The 18,039-nt window shown below is 40.0% G+C and overlaps 1 protein-coding gene across 7 annotated transcripts in view; it reads left to right on the top strand.

The window, feature by feature from the left end:
• Window positions 1-18,039, top strand: part of KIF1B (kinesin family member 1B) — a 150,355-nt gene that overhangs the window by 66,316 nt on the left and 66,000 nt on the right. For all 7 annotated transcript variants that reach the window (XM_082613275.1, XM_082613274.1, XM_082613276.1 and 4 more), the window contains 7 exons: window positions 8,520-8,599; window positions 9,686-9,761; window positions 12,802-12,881; window positions 13,393-13,499; window positions 14,283-14,366; window positions 14,591-14,771; window positions 14,897-14,969. In XM_082613275.1, coding sequence (XP_082469401.1) covers window positions 8,520-8,599; window positions 9,686-9,761; window positions 12,802-12,881; window positions 13,393-13,499; window positions 14,283-14,366; window positions 14,591-14,771; window positions 14,897-14,969 — 681 coding nt within the window. The remainder of the gene's footprint in view (window positions 1-8,519; window positions 8,600-9,685; window positions 9,762-12,801; window positions 12,882-13,392; window positions 13,500-14,282; window positions 14,367-14,590; window positions 14,772-14,896; window positions 14,970-18,039) is intronic.

Here is an 18,039-nt window from a genome sequence, read left to right on the forward strand (position 1 = left end):
CTGCTTCCCACTAGCTGCTTAGAACTTAAATTAAAAAAAAAAAAAAGAGTACTGGGTAGGAAAAACAAGGAGAGCAAAGAAACTTTAAGGAGCTGGGGGGTTGCAGTCCTGCCCCGAGCGTGCAGTCCCCTTCACATCGCACTCGGTGTTCTCCACCATGGCTGCTCATTCAAGGACCGTTGAGAATAGTGACACACTTTGACAGGTTAACGACGGAAAAGGTTTGCTGAACCTTTTTGCTAAAAGGGAATTTAGCTTGATAATTGAAGATGCTAGAACATTCATTTTGGTTTGCAGGTGAGGCTGAAAAAGATTTTCTATGAAGAATGGGCTTCTGCTTCTTAATCAGCCTACCTTTTCCTTGGCATTTCACTCACTTCTAACATAAAGTGCTTCAGAAACAAAAGTAATCTTGTTTCTTCCTTCAGAACTTGTTAGTGGAAAGTGGGTGAAATTCTAAAATACCTGGCAGAGGGACAGGGAGTGAGAAACCTTTTCATTAAATATTGCAGAGGAAAGGACAATTTCTGCTATTGTGAAATTGACTTTGAAATTTTACTAACGATGTTCGTGAAGCCCTATGCAAGAAGGCTTTTATTTCTGTATTTTATCACGGTAGGCAAAGTTACTGTGTAGGGTTCTGTTCAGGCCAGTGGGGACATGCAGAGGTTCTGTGGAAAGGAAAAGTGAAATCTTTCATTTACTATTCAATATAAAATGTTATTTTTCTTTGGGGATTTTGAATCTTACTATTTGAATCTTAACCTTAGTGTACAAATGAGATTATGTTCCCTTTAACACACATCTTGATGTAGGAAAAAAAATTCTTCCCAACTGCCAAGTGGAACCAACTGAAAATAATGTTGAATGTTAGGAGTCAAGATGTGGAGCAGACTTTTTAAGCATTAGGTCGCCCAGTATCTTCCAGATAGTCTCTAGGGAATAACACTGCCATTATTCAAGGAACCCTCCCCCCAATCTCCCTACTTCCCAGCAAAAACAGAACAAAACTGTACTGCTTTTATCAGAAAATAAATTTCTGTTTTAATTCTCCTTTAAGCCAACCTAAATGACATCTTCCATTTTCCCTAGCTTTAGAAAATAGTTTCTTTATGGTTTTGCGTTCAATCTTGTTTTTTAGTGCAGCATGGTAGTTTACTGAAGCATAAGCGCCTTAGTTTGACTCCTATTTTGTGAATGGTGAGAGTTCATGTCGGCAGACTTACATTTTAATGCTGCAGGCATATAATATCTTGTGTTCACAGGGCAAGGCAGTGTTTGTATGATAGAAATTCCTGAGAATTTCTCATTTGTGGACTGTTTCATTGTTGAGTGTGAAGAAGTGGCATTCCTAAGACATGACACTGTAGGAGAAAAATACTGTACCTAATGGAAAACAGTAATACAGGAGGTTAATTCATTTTCCTAACATTTTTTTTTTTTTTTTTTTTTTTTTTTTTTCTTTTTGCGGTATGCGGGCCTCTCACTGTTGTGGCCTCTCCCGTTGCGGAGCACAGGCTCCGGACGCGCAGGCCCAGCGGCCATGGCTCACGGGCCCAGCTGCTCCGCGGCATATGGGATCCTCCCAGACCGGGGCACGAACCCGCATCCCCTGCATCGGCAGGCGGACTCTCAACCACTGCGCCACCAGGGAGGCCCCATTTTCCTAACATTTTATGTCCCTTTGCTTCTCTTTCCTTTTAACTTTAAAAAAAATGATCAGTTGGTAGAACACTTTTACATAGGGAGTTGCTATTGCTTCATTCATTGAATAGCCTATTTCCATATGGAAGAGACCCATGTCACCCCATCATAAATATCTTGAGCCCTCCACAAACCTCTGGCAATAGAGAGTAAAGTGTAATTACTTTCAGTTTTTAGTTGCAGCTCAAACTGAGTTGAAATGTTGTCTCCTTGATTTGGATTCCGACTTAATAAGGTTTTAAATATGTAGCTACAGTTACTATGTGGTGCCTCTGGTGTTTATTAGTCTGGCATCAGTGTCAGTACTGTGTTGCTTAGGCTTAGACTATAAATATCCACAAATATCCATTACAGAAGCATGCAAGGGTAAATGCTGTGCTGGGCAGCCCGAGGGCCCCACGCTTGGAGCTCACTTATGACGCATGCTGCGTTCAGTACAGTAAAACCCATCTGATGGCTTCAAGGAATGTTCCATGTAGCAAGCGTTTAACTATTTAAATACCACAAGTTAAACTGTAATTTTTTAGGGGGGAAATATTTCTGACTTGTTCTGTGGACTTCTCTGCCACCTTAACTGGATCATGATGAAGTAATTAAATTGTATTTAGCATTATGAACATAGTTATTAACCAGTGCTGTACCAATAGCTAGATAATACATGATGTGAGATCAGAGTGAATGAATGACGCCTGAGCCCAACATTCCTTGGAGCTTAAAAAAATGCTCCTGATGTCACTCTTTTTTCAGAATTTTTTAATGTACAGTACCTGCAGGAAGGAAAGACCCTTAAAGAGTGTCCTCTTGACTCCTCATTTCTGAAGCATGAATCCCAATTTCAGTTTAATCTTAAAATTAGGTTTCTAGAATGAGGTATGGGCAGCTCTGGAGACCAGCATGCCAGGCCTGCCTGCAGAGTAAGTTGATGACTCAGACTGAAAGCTGTCTTCCTGTTGGCATCCCTATTTTATTTATACTAAATTTGTTATTCAGGCTTGAAGAAAGAATATTCCTCACTCTTCCTTAATTTATGGTGAGCTATTTCGTAGAATATTTTCTTTAAAGGCTGTTGATTCTTCCTTAATTGGAAAACAGAGCACACAGGAAACCCAACTATAGACCTGGCTCAGGGAGAAGTGGGGCCTCGGGATAATCACTTAGTTTCTCTGGTCCTCAGCTTCTATATTTCTAGAATGTTTCTGGAATAAATGGCATTTTCCAGCACTGAAGTTTAGCTAAATGACACTCAGTATTGTTTTCTCTAACCTTTCTTCAGAGTTTAAAAAAAGTAACTTTCTAGGGACTTCCCTGGTGGCACAGTAGTTAAGAATCTGCCTGCCAATGCAGGGAACACAGGTTCAATCTCTGGTCCGGGAAGATCCCACATGCTGTGGAGCGTCTAAGCCCGTACACCACAACTACTGAGCCTGCACTCTAGAGTCCATGAGCCACAACTACTGAGCCCATGCACTTCAGAGCCCGTGTGCCACAACTACTGAGCCCGCATGCTGCAACTACTGAAGCCCTTGCACTTAGAGCCCGTGCTCCACAAAAGGAGCAGCTACCACAATGAGAAGCCCGGGCACCACAACGAAGAGTAGCCCCCGCTCGCTGCAACTAGAGAAAGCCCACGTGCAGCAACAAAGACCCAGCTCAGCCAAAAATAAATTAAAAGAATAAAAAAAAAAAAAGTAACTTTCTAGACAACATAAAAGTTGCAACTTTTAAGCCCTAATGAAAAAGGAAAGTATATTGTACCTTGCTCAGCTTACTCATTAACTTTTCTACAAGGAGCTCATATTCTGATTTACCCTCCAGGTGGTGAGTAAAAAGAGAGAGGTCACATTAGAGTTGGCAGCAAGATGGTAAGAGGATTCCTAGACAGTAGCTTTGCTTCCTTGGGGTGAGTTTATAGTTGCCCCAAAATAGAATAGCTTTACTACAGCCGGATTAACCTCTGCTCTGACACACTCTTTTTCTGAAGATAACCAACCAGGAAAAAAATATTTTAAGTGTCTCATAGGTCAGTTTGTATTTCATAACTAATATCAGAGTGGCTTGTGAACCACAGTATATATAATAAGCACTAGTCTCGGTGCTGTGGTTTGGACATCCTGTTATCCTATGCCTTTGTTTTTGAAGTTGTCACTTTGAGAGTGTAAAGGTTTCTATCCATCTGTCTTTAGTTTAATTTAATCTTTTAATTGAAGTATAGTTGATCTACAGTGTTGTGCCAGTCTCTGCTGGACAGCAAAGTGACTCAGCCATACACACATAGACATTCTTTTTTTTATATTCTTTTCCATTATGGTTTATCACAGGATATTGAATGTAGTTCCTTATGCTATACAGTAGGACCTTGTTTATCTATCCTATATGTAATAGTTTGCATCTATTAATCCCAAACTCCCAGTGCTTCCCTCCCCCATCCCCCTCCAGCAGTGTTTAATAAGCCTTAAAATCTTGTAGGTTATGGTGGCAGCTTATATTGTACTTGCCCTTTTATAGTCATTTGCAGAAGCATTTAATGCTATCCTGTTTCAGTTGTTGAATAACTTTTGTGGCACGTTAGAGGTAGGCTGTTGACCACTCGGCACCTGGCACACTTCCTTCCCTGGCCATCTCACTTCTTACCGTAACCATATGGGTTTTTCTTGGCTGCTGGTCCTCTAACGTGGCTTGTTGGTTCCTCACTCAGCAGTGCAGTGGCATATGCACTGCATGTTATTCATTCCTATTGGAGGACTGTGTAGAGATGCCATTCAGTGGGCTGTTTTAGTCTTTCAGCCTCTGTGTGTGCTCGGGGGTTGATGAGAGCCAGTTTAGGTGATTTTGTCTCTACCCTCCTGCCTTCCGCTGCAGCCTTGCTCTAGCTTCTCCCACTTTGTAACCGACTCATTTCTGAGTACCTGCTGCATGGTCCCCTTTATATTCACCTCACTGACGCCCAGGCCTTTTCTAACTTTTATCAGTTTTGCTCTTTGTCTAGCTTAGCCTGTTGTTGTTACTGTTCTTCTCCTCCATCGTCGTCATCATCACCATCATCATCATCATCATCATGCTCTCCTGTTTGTTTCTTCTGACTCCTTGAGTCTTTACTCAGCTTTTCAGCTTTTTTTTGTTTTGTTTTTTTAAAATTTATTTATTTATTTTATTTTTGGCTGCATTAGATCTTTGTTGCTGCACGCGGGCTTTTCTCTAGTTGCGGCAAGAGCGGGCTACTCTTCGTTGCGGTTTGCGGGCTTCTCATTGCGGTGGCTTCTCTTGTTGCAGAGAGTGGGCTCTAGGCACACGGGCTCCAGTAGTTGTGGCTCACAGGCTCTAGAGTGCAAGCTCAGTAGTTGTGGCGCATGGGCTTAGTTGCTCCGTGGCATGTGGGATCTTCCTGGACCAGGGCTCGAACCCGTGTCCCCTGCATTGGCAGGCAGATTCTTAACCACTGCGCCACCTGGGAAGCCCTACTCGGCTTTTTAAAATGCTACCATGCCTCGTTCCAGAAAACCAAGTGCCAGATGCCTCAGGGTTTATTGTATTACAAATTCACAGTTTCTTTCTATGTAGATAGTTATGTTTTGGGATCTCAGAGGCTTCATACGATAGCCCGGTAAATGAATTATACAATGAAATATTTGGGAACTGTTAAGACTTCTCACCCTGAATCACTACCACTACTATTATCTCATCATCATTATCATCATTGTCATCTGACTTTCTAATTTCGTATCCAGGACTAGCATTTTCTCCTGCTTTTTGCATGTGCTTAACTCCCTTTTTGGTACCCCTCTCCCTCCATTTTTTGCCTGGCCAGTTCATTCTCAATATGAGTATCACTCAGCCTTGACTCATCCTCCCTGCAGCAGACCTGTGAACACTTCAGTTGTAGCACTTAGCACACTGCCCTGTTGTTTTTTCCTACCATTCCCGTTCACAATCCTCTAACATGCTGCTCTAGCTATGCTGTTGTTCCTGGAAAGTGCCAGGCATTTCCTACCTATTCCCTCACATACCCCTGCTCTTCCTTTGTGTCTGCCTATGTAGAACCTTGTCAGTGAGCTCTGTCCTGACAACCCCACTGCAGATTGCTCCCTCACCCACCCCTCCCCCTACATTCCTCTTTTCTTTGCTTTATTTTTCTACAAAGCTCTTATCACTGTCTGGCATGCTATATACTTGACTTACTGATAAAATGGATTGATTATCTGAGTCTCCTTATGAGAATATAAGCCTCATGAGGGGCAGGAATTTTGTTTCCTACCATATCTCTAGTTGCCTAGAACAGGGCTTGGCATGTAATGCAGTTATATATAATTACTGCATGAATGAATGATCAGTTACTTCCTTCTCTCCCTGGTATACAGTAAGCTCCTGAAATCAGGAAACGTGTTTTAGTTCTTATATTTCTGGCATATAATAAACACTCAACAAGAGATTGGGAAATTGTCACTCTAGTGGCTGCAGGCCTTCACATGAGATTAATATTAAACCTTTCTATATCGGGAATTGGGTTGTGTTCAGAGGGGTATTGTATGGTAGGGGAGGAAAAATATCTTTCCTTCTACCCTTCTAGGTTCTTGGCTGGGGCCCCAGATTAACAAAAGGCAGATTAACAAGAGAAAAGCATACAAATTTATTTAGTATTTGTTTATGTGACATGGAAGACTTCATAAGGAAATGAAGGCCCAGAGAAGTGTTAACCATGAACATTTTTATGCTGGGTTTGGTGAAGAGTGAAAAGTTGTGGGAATATGTGATAGAACAAAGGGGGGTGTGAGTTAAGAGTATAGGCACCTCGAAGATATTGCAGGTTCAGTTCCAGACCCACCGCAGGAAAGTGCATATCACACTAAAGTGAGTCACACAGACTTCTTGGTCTCCCAGTGCATATAAAAGTTAAGTTTACACTATACTGTAGTCTGTTAAGTGTGCAATAGCGTTATGTCCAAAAAAAACCACCTTAATTTAAAAATACTTTATCGCTAAAAAGTGATATCATCTGAACCTTCAGCAAATTGTAGTAGTAACATCAAAGATCACTGATCACATATCACCAGAACAAATTAATAATGAAAATGTTTGAAATATTGCAAGAATTACCAAAATGTGGGCTTCCCCGGTGGCGCAGTGATTAAGAATCCTCCTGCCAATGCAGGGGACACAGGTTCGAGCGCTGGTCTGGGAAGATCCCACATGCTGTGGAGCAATGACTACTGAGCCTACGCTCTAGAGCCTGCGAGCAACAACTGCTGAAGCCCGTGCACCTAGAGCCCGTGCTCCGCAACAAGAGAAGCCACTGCAATGAGAAACCCGCAAACCACAATGAAGAGTAGCCCCCACTCGCCACAACTAGAGAAAGCCCACGCGCAGCAATGAAGACCCAATGCAGCCAAAAATAAATAAATTAAAATGAATTAAAAAGAAAAAAAAGAATTACCAAAATGTGACACAAGAGACACAAAGTGAGCAAATACTGTTGCAAAAATGACGCTGGTAGACTTGCTCGATGCAGGGTTGCCACACACTTTCAATTTGTAAAAAATGCCATACCTGAGAAGTGCAATAAAGTGAAGTATAATAAAATGAGGTCTGCCTATAGTAAACTGGGGAAACTTATGAAGGGCTATCTGTTCATACTCTTCGTGTTCCTTCATCTTGAGAAATAAGGACGCTGCATTCCTCCAGGTGTAGGGAGGTTACATCTCATGAGCGTCTTACGACTTGCTTCAAGAGGAGCTCAGAGAGTCCTTCCTACTTGTACCATTTCTTAAATCACTCAGCTTAAAGTATTCAATATGCCGAGATAATACCATATTTGGGGGGAGCATGTTCTGAACCCTGTCAGTGTTGTGGTGAAATTATAGTGAAACAAAAAACAATAAAGGGACTTCCCTGGTGGTGCAGTGGTTAAGGCTCTGAGCTCCCAATGCAGGGGGCCCGGGTTCGATCCCTGGTCAGGGAACTAGATCCCACATGCATGCTGCAACTGAGAGTTCGCATGCCACAACTAAGGAGGCTGTGTGCCACAACTGAGGAGCAGGCAAACTGCAACTAAGGAGCCCATCTGCCGCAACTAAGACCCAGTGCAGGGCTTCCCTGGTGGTGCAGAGGTTAAGAATCTGCCTACCAATGCAGGAGACACGGGTTCAAGCTCTGGTCCGGGAAGATCCCACGTGCCGTGGAGCAGCTAAGCCCGTGCGCCACAGCTACTGAGCCTGTGCTCTACAGCCCACGAGCCACACCTGCTGAGCCTTGTGTGCCACAACTACTGAAGCCCATGAGCCTAGAGACCGTGCTCCGCAGCAAGCGGAGCCACCGCAATGAGAAGCCCGCACACCACGGCGAGGAATGGCCCCCGCTTGCCGCAACTAGAGAAGAAGCCCAAGCGCAGCAGCGGAGACCCAATGCAGCCAAAAAAAAAAAAAAAAGACCCAGCGCAACCAAATAAATAAATAATTTTAAGAAAAGCAACAAGTATCTTCGGGGGCTTTATTCTTTTGCAGCAGCGGCTGTCAGAAACAATGCTTTGCATTTTGGGATGCTAATATTACCTTTCCTTCTACACACACACTCTCTCTCTCTCACACACATATACACACACACACACACACTATTAAGCTATTTTTATTAGGGCTTAAAGAGAATTAATACATCTGGGGCTGATTTCTTTCTTTACATATTAAGAAAGGAAAAAAAAAACCTCATCGTATTAGATTCTGCCTCATATCCTCAAAAAGGCATCATCTGCTTCTTGCTGCTCTTCCTAGACACGGAATGTTAAATTATAAGACTCTTTGGCACTTAACTATGTACTTCCTCCTTAGGAATCGGAGAAGATCATTGCTGAGTTGAATGAAACCTGGGAAGAAAAGCTGCGTAAAACAGAGGCCATCAGAATGGAGAGGTCAGGAAGTTAAACTCTTGAGTGTTTCTAAATTTTCTGGGGAATTTAGATTACTTTTATAGTAAGAAAAGATAAAATAAAAGTTAAAAACAAGGAACCTTTCCTCCCCAAATACAAAACAAACAAACCCGTATGGGACTCATGGCCCAATTTACACTCTGAAGTGAAATTCACATATTTTAAAGGTTCCCTAGGGAGTCGTGTTCTTAGTTACTGTACTATGTATTGCTAGGGGTCCATATAAAAATTGAAGATATTGAAGGATAGAGTTTTTAATTTGCAAAAAGACTGCCTTTGATAAAGGCCCAAATTTAAAAAAAGCTGTTCTGATTACTGACTTTCAGAGTTATGTTTTCTAGAACCTCTTTGGTAAGAGGTTAAGTAGTTTCAGTTGCAAACTTTCAAAATCTGTATTTTATCTTAACCTCCCAATTCTCTACCCTAAAGATGAACATAATCCAAAATAATACTTTTGCTATTGGAATAAATATACATTTAAAAAATGTTAGTTCCTATCTTCTCCCTTCATGGAAGATGAGGCAGAAGTGAGTGTTAACGTGTTTGTAAAGTGAATGTATGAAACAATTTTCTTCTCTATTGTAGAGATTTAAAGCTAGAATTGTTGAATCAATATGATGGTGGTCATGGGAACATGACATTTGAGAAAATCACATTTATAGATAATACTCCCTATATCAAAGTTACTTTCTGATTGCTTTCTTGGATTTTAAGGAATGGTTCTTTGAAGTGGATGTATTGCCTTCAGGGAATATTCCTTTCTTCCTTTTTTTATATTAATAGACATATTTATGAATTATTGTCTACCTCCAAAGTCAGATGTGCCAGAGTTCTTATTTGGGTGAATACAGCTTTACCTAAGACAAGAACATACTTTATTTTGAATGTACAATTTCTCTTAGAAATAATTTCTCGTTAATGATGGGATAAGCAGATTCTTTCACATTTGTATTACTGACTTTAAACATGGACAGTTGCTTTTGCTTTGGGTTATTTTCCAATTCAAGTTAGACTGATTTACTTGACATTTTGGTATTGTTATTCTGATACACTTGTTGCTTTTTCTAGAGAGGCCTTGTTGGCTGAGATGGGAGTTGCCATTCGGGAAGATGGAGGAACCCTGGGGGTTTTCTCACCTAAAAAGGTAGGGAACAATGTTGTGAAACTTAAACAGAAACACTGTTTGTCTGTCTTGGTCAGGAGGCACTTCGTGTCTTTCAGGGCTGGCCCCTCTTCTTCCTTTTCTTTTAAATCTTGAGACTTGGCTTAATTTCTGATATTTCTGATTTCATCTTACAATACAAGGCCAACCTGTTTCTAAAATGCTTTCAGAAATGTTTACTGTTTATAAAATAAAATCCAAGGCAGTATAAATATATAACTTCTGGTCATGATTCAGTATGTTTCCTCATCTTCATTGTTGCTTTCTCTTAAATTCCTAGCCTAACCTAGCATACCTTGCTTCAGTTTGGCTGCTCTTTCTATGTAGTTTTCCCCACAGATGCCAGCAGCCCTGAATTATAATTCTTTGGAAGCAGTTTCAGCTCTTCAGGTTTGTGTAGAAAACTACTGCTTCAGTTTGCTTTACAGTTCGTGTGATAGACGACCACTGTGCTGAGTAAAGCGGTTCCTGTCCTCATCCTTCTAGCCTCTCCTGCTCCCTTCTCAGTTTTTTTTTTTTTTTAAATGACTCCAGTAGTTACTGTCCTACTTACATAGTCATAGCTGTTAAGTAGTAGATACGTTTTTAGCTAATTAGAATAGCAAGGTCTTTTCTTTCCTTCTCTCCACCCGCACCCCTGCTTAGTTGCTTCTTAGTTATTATTAGATATTGGAAAACTATTACGATTATTTTGTGTGCTTATTTATAGGACAGTAATAGAACATATATTGATGTACAAAGCATATATTTCATACTAGTAATAAATGGTCCTTCATTTCATATGATTTCAGATTAGCTATTGGATACTTAAACACCTTCATGCAAGGGTCTGATAATGGTCTCTCTAGGTTAGCATAGAATGGGTATGGAGTTTTCAACTGGTACTTCCATTTTATGTGAGATGAAATAGTCCTGTGGTTTTTTTTAGGATTCTTCTGGTTAGGTTTTTCTTTTTTATAAATTCTGATGTGTTATTTTCAACAAAGAAAATTGATTTAGAGACATTTTAGATATATATTTTAGACCTGGAACAATAATAACAGTATTTCATATATTTATATTGCCATAGGTCAATGACTTTCAGTTTAATAATTTTTCCTTCAGTAAGACATTATTTTATTCAGATATATTATGTTTGATTGTAGAGATTTTAGCAGTTATAGGCTTGATAAAATTTAGATTGTGCCTTTGCATATATCTAAAGGTATTTTATAACATCTTTCAGTGTTAAGAACTGTGAGGAAAATTTTTATAACAACTTGTAAAATTATGGCATTTAACACAAATTATAAATAACTTGAATAAGTATTGTGTGTTATAAGTATTATAAACAGCACAGAATTCCAAACTGAGATCCCTGTTTCCAAAGCTTTCTCTTACTTACTTTAACTTTCTAGACTTCTTCAGGAAAGGAAGGGATACACCACTGACCACATCCAAATTCAGTTTTAGAACCTGTTTCTGATGTGTTAACTTGATTGTGGTAATCATTGCACAATGTGTATATGTATCAAATTGACACATTTTACAATGACATTGTACTACCTAAATAAATACAGACTTTGTCATTCATATCTCAACAAAACTAGGAGAAAGTACTTCTAAGGGAAAAGGAAAAAAAAAAAAAACACTTGTTCTTGAGGTTCCGTTTTCTTTAGGCCAGTCTCATGATGGGTTTTAAAGAATGCTGCCCACAGAGGGCTTTGACTTTCTCAAACCAGCAAAGCTGTTAACTGTAGAGACAGAGGTTAGTTGGAAGGATGTAGAGGTTTTCCTAATTTCTTTTAAATCATCTTTTGCAGTCCCTGTCCTTAACCTGCTTATCTGACTCTTCTTTCATTTTTCCATATTTGCCGGCACTATCTTGAGTAGATTTTGACCCCAAGACCATGTGACTTATTTTTGGATTCCAGTGGGGTATTTTCACCAAAGAAGGTTGGTTTTTAAAAGATTTTAGAAATAGTAGAGTTAGATGAAAAGGATTTTTATAAGATGTATTACTGAATGTCAGTACTTTTAATTTCTTCTTTAAGATAAAAACTAACAAACTAAAGACAATAACTGGGACCATGGAAGAACTGATAAAAATTATAAAGGGAAATGATAGGGGATGTGGGAACATTTTTATAAAGTGAATGGAAAATTAAATATTTCTTGAGGTTGTAGGGGGCAAAAAATGATTTTTCCTCTACCTTTCTGAATTCTTGGCTGAGACCCCTGTAATAAAAGACAGATTAACAAGAGAAAAACAAAGAAGTTTATTAACATGTATACATGGGAGATACCCAGGGAAAAATGAGTAACTCCCTGAGATGGTTTAGAAGTCTGGCTTAAATACCATCCTAATAGGGAAAGGGGATGGGGAGGTAGGCCTTTCAGGGGAGCATAATTGGCTTTTAGGAAAGAGGAAGGGACCCTTCAAGAGTAGATGGGAGGAATGATAGTTTGTGACAACGTTTGTCTGGGTGTGGTATCAATTTCTAGTTTTCTCTCCCGGTTGATGAGACTCCCGGGAGGGGATTTCTGACAGCTGAGTTCCTTTTGGACCATCCCTGCTTAGGCAGGAAAGGGGATTCAGAGAAAGCCGCTCTGCCTGTACTGTTTTTCAAGTGCCTAATAGCTCAAAATAATCAGTATGTCAAAGTGGCATGTTCAGGGGCGGCAAATTCTGCTGTCTTTCAAGATTTTTGACCAAGTGTTTACAAAAATTATGATTAATCCATCCAGAGAATCAGCCTGCTCTAATTTTTCTTTTGTGTTCTCTATGCTTTGACCTTATCAAGAATTGGATCTTGTTCTTTATCCCAGAACTCAGGTTTTTAAATAGAATGCATTAGTGTAGTTTGGGGAGGCCTGAAGAGAGTGTTTTCTGTTTACTATGGAATTGCAACTAGGAATGAGAGCCGTACCTCTTCTAGGCACTCTGGTAATCCAAGAAGCCATCAGCCTCCTGTATGTCCCTGTCATTCTCACAGCCCTCTCAGTGGTACTTGCTCCAAATTGATCATCTAACCTTTTTCAGACACCACATCTTGTTAACCTCAATGAGGACCCACTGATGTCCGAATGTCTTCTTTATTACATCAAAGATGGAATTACAAGGTACATTTGTTTCTTCTTTTGGTCACCTAATGTTTTCTTTTCTCTTAAGATGACTGAATAGCTAAAGGGAAGTTGTCTGGTGAAAATTTTCTTTTACAAATTTGCTGTTTTTCTTGTCTGAAATAGTTATAAACTATCCTCTCTACTCTTCTCAAATTAAGTGTTTTAACCAGCTGAACCAATTAACATGTAGTTTTTTCCTAGCAGACCGTAAGTAAAATTTTACTCCTAACATTTTATATGAATTCATTAAGGAGAGTAGTTCACTCGTATCTTTTTATGATGCTCTGTGAGTTATTTGGTGTATCATTTGCCCCTTCGTTGCTTTTTCTGGTATAGGGAGGTTGACCGTATATGAAAATAGAGTTTGCAGTTCAAAGCCTCTGATAAAAAAAAAAGGCAATACCTTTTTTGTATGTACCAAAGAATATTCTTTGGGAGAAAGAGGCTCATTGTTTGTAGTGCTTTTTGTGTCTGAATTTCCCTGGGAAACACTTTCCCTTGTGTTCAGGGTTGGCCAAGCAGATGCTGAGCGGCGCCAGGACATCGTGCTGAGTGGGGCTCACATTAAAGAAGAGCATTGTATCTTCCGGAGCGAGAGGAACAACAGTGGGGACGGTGAGAGTTCTTGGCTTAACTTTTCCAGCAAACTTTTCTTTCTATATGATGAGAAATCCCCAAGGCTTGGTATTCCCTGTCTCTTTCAGAGATACTTTCTTGTACAATCTAATATTTGAAAATGGAGAAACTTGGGCTGCTTATAAATGCAGGCATGGACATAGCTACTTTACATGAAAAAGGCCTGGACGAAAGGAGCCGTTTTGTTACTGCCAAGAATTGAGCGGGACATAGGCAATTAAGCTTGGTCTTGAATCTTAATTATTTGATAGACTAGTAAGAAGGGAATAAATATCCTGGGTAGTGGGAGATTTGAAGAACCTCTGGTCTTAAGCCAGTAGAATTTATTTTTACCTAAAAGGGAAGAAAAAGTCCATCTTGATTTTCGCCCAGGTTATTAACAAAACAACAACAATCTAATAGTACTTTTATGTTGTATAATTTATTCCTCCCTTTAATCAAAATATTAGCTTATGATCTTAAGTTTCTGATTATTACCTATATCTCATACTTAAGATTTCTGATGGTTTTCGTTTTTATATACTGAACTGTCAGATGTCACTGAAACTAACATTTCCTATCTTCTTCTGAAGTTTGTCAAATTCATTTAAATGTTTCTGAGCCACAGCCCTGGTTCTGGTACCCTAAAATGCACTATTATATAGCTACCAAGCCACGTGGTTGGTTGCAGGAATCTGTTCTGGTCACGTTGAATCCTCACCTCCTTTCCATCATGTTCTTCCAGTGGTTTGTGATGCTAACGTTAGTTCATGTTCCTCTTAGTTATTGTAACCCTGGAGCCCTGTGAACGTTCAGAAACCTACGTAAATGGCAAGAGGGTGGCCCAGCCTGTTCAGCTGCGCTCAGGTGAGACTGGAAGAGGCTTGAAGTCTTCAGAACACATGGCTTGTGCAAGCAACTCTTTAATTTTTAATTCTTTGTCTAAAGGTTGAAGTGATAGTCAGCATTAGGATTTATGTTCTTGTAAAACTCCAAAAGCTGTCTTTTTGCATTAGGGAGAGTTAGGTTATTAACCTAGATGCAGCACATTGAAAAAATGATTTCTCATCCACGTTTCTGTTCTGTGCTAGGAAACCGTATCATCATGGGTAAAAACCATGTGTTTCGTTTTAACCACCCGGAGCAAGCACGGGCTGAGCGGGAGAAGACTCCTTCTGCTGAGACCCCCTCTGAGCCTGTGGACTGGACGTTTGCCCAGAGAGAGCTTCTGGAAAAACAAGGAATTGATATGAAACAGGAGATGGAAAAAAGGTAATGTACGAATGTGATGTGGTCCCCCTGGCTCTCATTTCTTTTAAACACATAGCAGGATTCATGAAACAGCTCAGTGATTTTGCCATTCATTCTTTCCTCTCTTGCTTCTCCTTTCTGTCTAGGCTACAGGAAATGGAGATCCTATACAAAAAGGAGAAGGAAGAAGCAGATCTTCTCTTGGAGCAGCAGAGACTGGTAGGAGTGCATCCTGAATCCTCTGTTAGGAAAAGGGCAGCTTGCTTTCATATCACACCTTCCCTGTTCCACAGACGAGCACGCGCCCAGTTGCTTCTCCAGCTGTCATTGATACCATACACTATTCTCTCATTTCCTTCATGGAGAAGGAACTTACATCCCCTGGTAGCCTTAGCCTGAAAAACTGTCCTTAAAGGTACTACTTCTGTGCCTCTTATGTCGTAAAGTCAAGTCTTCTATCAAAACCAAGTGCTTTTCGAGGAAATAGTGTGAGCTTTTCTAGTAGCCTTTTCCTTTTGATAGTGGTTTTTGAGTATGCACCAGTGGTGGTTCTTTTAATAATAATTACTCTGAATATTGAATTTGGTGGGTGTTTGCCTTGGTTTTGTTTCTGATCACCTGATAGTACTAATTCTCTGCTCTTGGGCTGACCTGGGGATTGTTCTTGTGCTGGGTGGACTTTTTTTTTTTTTTGTAAGTTAAATTGTGTCTAAAAGTGTTGCTGCACAGTTGCATGTGTTAATCCTTTTCTGTTCCCTGCATGGAGTCTGAATCCTAAGTAAGGGTCTCCGTGGCATATGGGACGACAGTGGAAGTAGGGGCTGCACACCCAACTCTGAGAGGAGAGGGAAGCCTTGTTTCTCTGGGTTTGTTTGAGAAGCTGAAAAAGTCAGTTTATGGTTGCAGCTTATAATGCTAATGGCTATAGCATTTTATGATGTTAGTTGATTTTCTACGTTTTGTAGAAACTGAATCTCATGAATAAATAAGTTTATCCATTAGTTAGACTTTCATTTTTAAAGTCATCCAATTTTGGTTTACAAGGCCCTGGTTATAAGAAGCTTCTTGGCATTCATTTGATGTATAAGAAAAAGGCATAACAACCTTTGGACACTGTGATACAGTTTAGGAATTTCTCATTTTTTAAGATTCATGGACTTCTTTTAATATAAGTGGGTGTTAGGGAGAAAGCTGGGGTACTGGTTTCTTCCCTTAGCATAAAATATACCATGTAGAATACCGAGTGTAAACAACAGCATGTAAACCACAGCCTGATAGCCGTGCTCTGCTTTGGAGAAGAGAGGCTATTGCTAAGTGGGCCAGAAAAGCCAAGGACTTGTGCAAAAGCAGTCTTTTCCAGGGCTGCTCGGTTCTCAGGCTTGGCAGTGGGTTAAATCAGTTAGTTTGTTGTCTTGGAAATTATAGTAAAGCCCAAAAAAGAACGGATTGTAAGAATAAATCAAGTGTTTGGGGCAAGATCATAGCAGTGTTACAGGTAGAGTCTCTTTAGTAGGCCTAGTTGGCATTTAGTTTGTAATGGAAACAGAAGGGTTTGGCTACAATGTGATTGTAAGATTTGAAAGCTTTGTGACACATGAAGGAGCCTTTTATCTTAATAATGTAGTAGAATCTAATAACATGCCTCTGATGGTCTGTGAGTGATCAAACGAGGACAGATATAATTAAGCTATATTCATTATTAATAATAGTGCCTTGTATGTGTGTAGTGCTTTATAATTTACAGAGAGCTTTAACATCCATCATTTTTTTTAATTCCCAAAACAACCCTCTTTGGTAGCTGTATATGTAAATAAAGTGGCAAATATTGTTTCCAGTTTATAGTTGAGGAAGCCACGTCTAAAAAATGCTCTTGCCCACTCTTAAATACCTGTTAAGTCATGATTCTGAGGCTTAGACTTAAACTTGAGTCTTCTGACTTGCTTCAGTGTTCTGTCCAGTAGAGCAATGCTTCTCAACAACTTGGGAGTCTTATTAAAATGCTGATGCTGACTCAGCAGGTCTGGGGTGGGACCTGAGATTCTGCATTTCTAAACAGCTCCCAGGTGATGCCAGTGCAGCTAGGGCCAACCTTTGAGTAACTAGGTGTAAGAGAATAGTGATGGCTGGTGATCTCCATCACCAGGAACTGGAGATCATTCTATTCTGTGAAATAAAGACAGTGACCACTGAAGAAAGGGAAAGTAAATGTCTCTAGGACATACTTAGTTTCCAGAGAACATACTTAGTTTGCAAGTAATCAGGTTCTGATTGTCGTTTGCTCTTTGTATCTGAAAGCAAACTAGGATTTCAAGAGCAGCTCCTTTCCATCATCAAAAAATCTACAAACAATAAATGCTGGAGAGGGTGTGGAGAAAAGGGAACCCTCTTGCACTGTTGGTGGGAATGTAAATTGATACAGCCACTATGGAGAACAGTATGGAGGTTCCTTAAAAAACTAAAAATAGAACTGCCGTACGACCCAGCAATCCCACTACTGGGCATATACCCTGAGAAAACCATAATTCAAAAAGAGTCATGTACCGCAATGTTCATTGCAACTCTGTTTACAATAGCCAGGACATGGAAGCAGCCTAAATGTCCATCGACAGATGAATGGATAAAGAAGATGTGGCACATATATACAACGGAATATTACTCAGCCATAAAAAGAAACGAAATTGAGTTATTTGTAGTGAGGTGGATGGACCTAGAGTCTGTCATACAGAGTGAAGTAAGTCAGAAAGAAAAAAATAAATACCATATGCTAACACATATATATGGATTCTAAAAAAAAAAAAAAAAGGTTCTGAAGAACCTAGGGGCAGGACAGGGATAAAGATGCAGACATAGAGAATGGACTTGAGGACACGAGGAGGGGGAAGGGTAAGCTGGGACGAAGTGAGAGAGTGGCATGGACATGTATACACTACCAAATGTAAAATAGATAGCTAGTGAGAGGCAGCTGCATAACACAGGGAGATCAGCTCGGTGCTTTGTGACCACCTAGCGGGGTGGGATAGGGGGAGGGTGGGAGGGAGGCGCAAGAGGGAGGAGATAATGGCGTTATATGTATATGTATATGTATAGCTGATTCACTTTGTTATAAAGCAGAAACTAACACACCATTGTAAAGCAATTATACTCCAATAAAGATGTTAAAAATAAATAAATAAATAAGCAGCTCCTTTAAAGCAAGGAGGTTGCTTTCCTCCCATAAGTCCAGCTTTCTATTCCACTTAAAGTTCTTGTCCTCAGGAGTTGATTGCTAACCCTTCATCCTGAAGCATAC

This window comes from Mesoplodon mirus (genome assembly GCF_964341445.2).
Source record: "Mesoplodon mirus genome assembly, chromosome: 3".
Classification (NCBI taxonomy): domain Eukaryota; kingdom Metazoa; phylum Chordata; class Mammalia; order Artiodactyla; family Ziphiidae; genus Mesoplodon; species Mesoplodon mirus.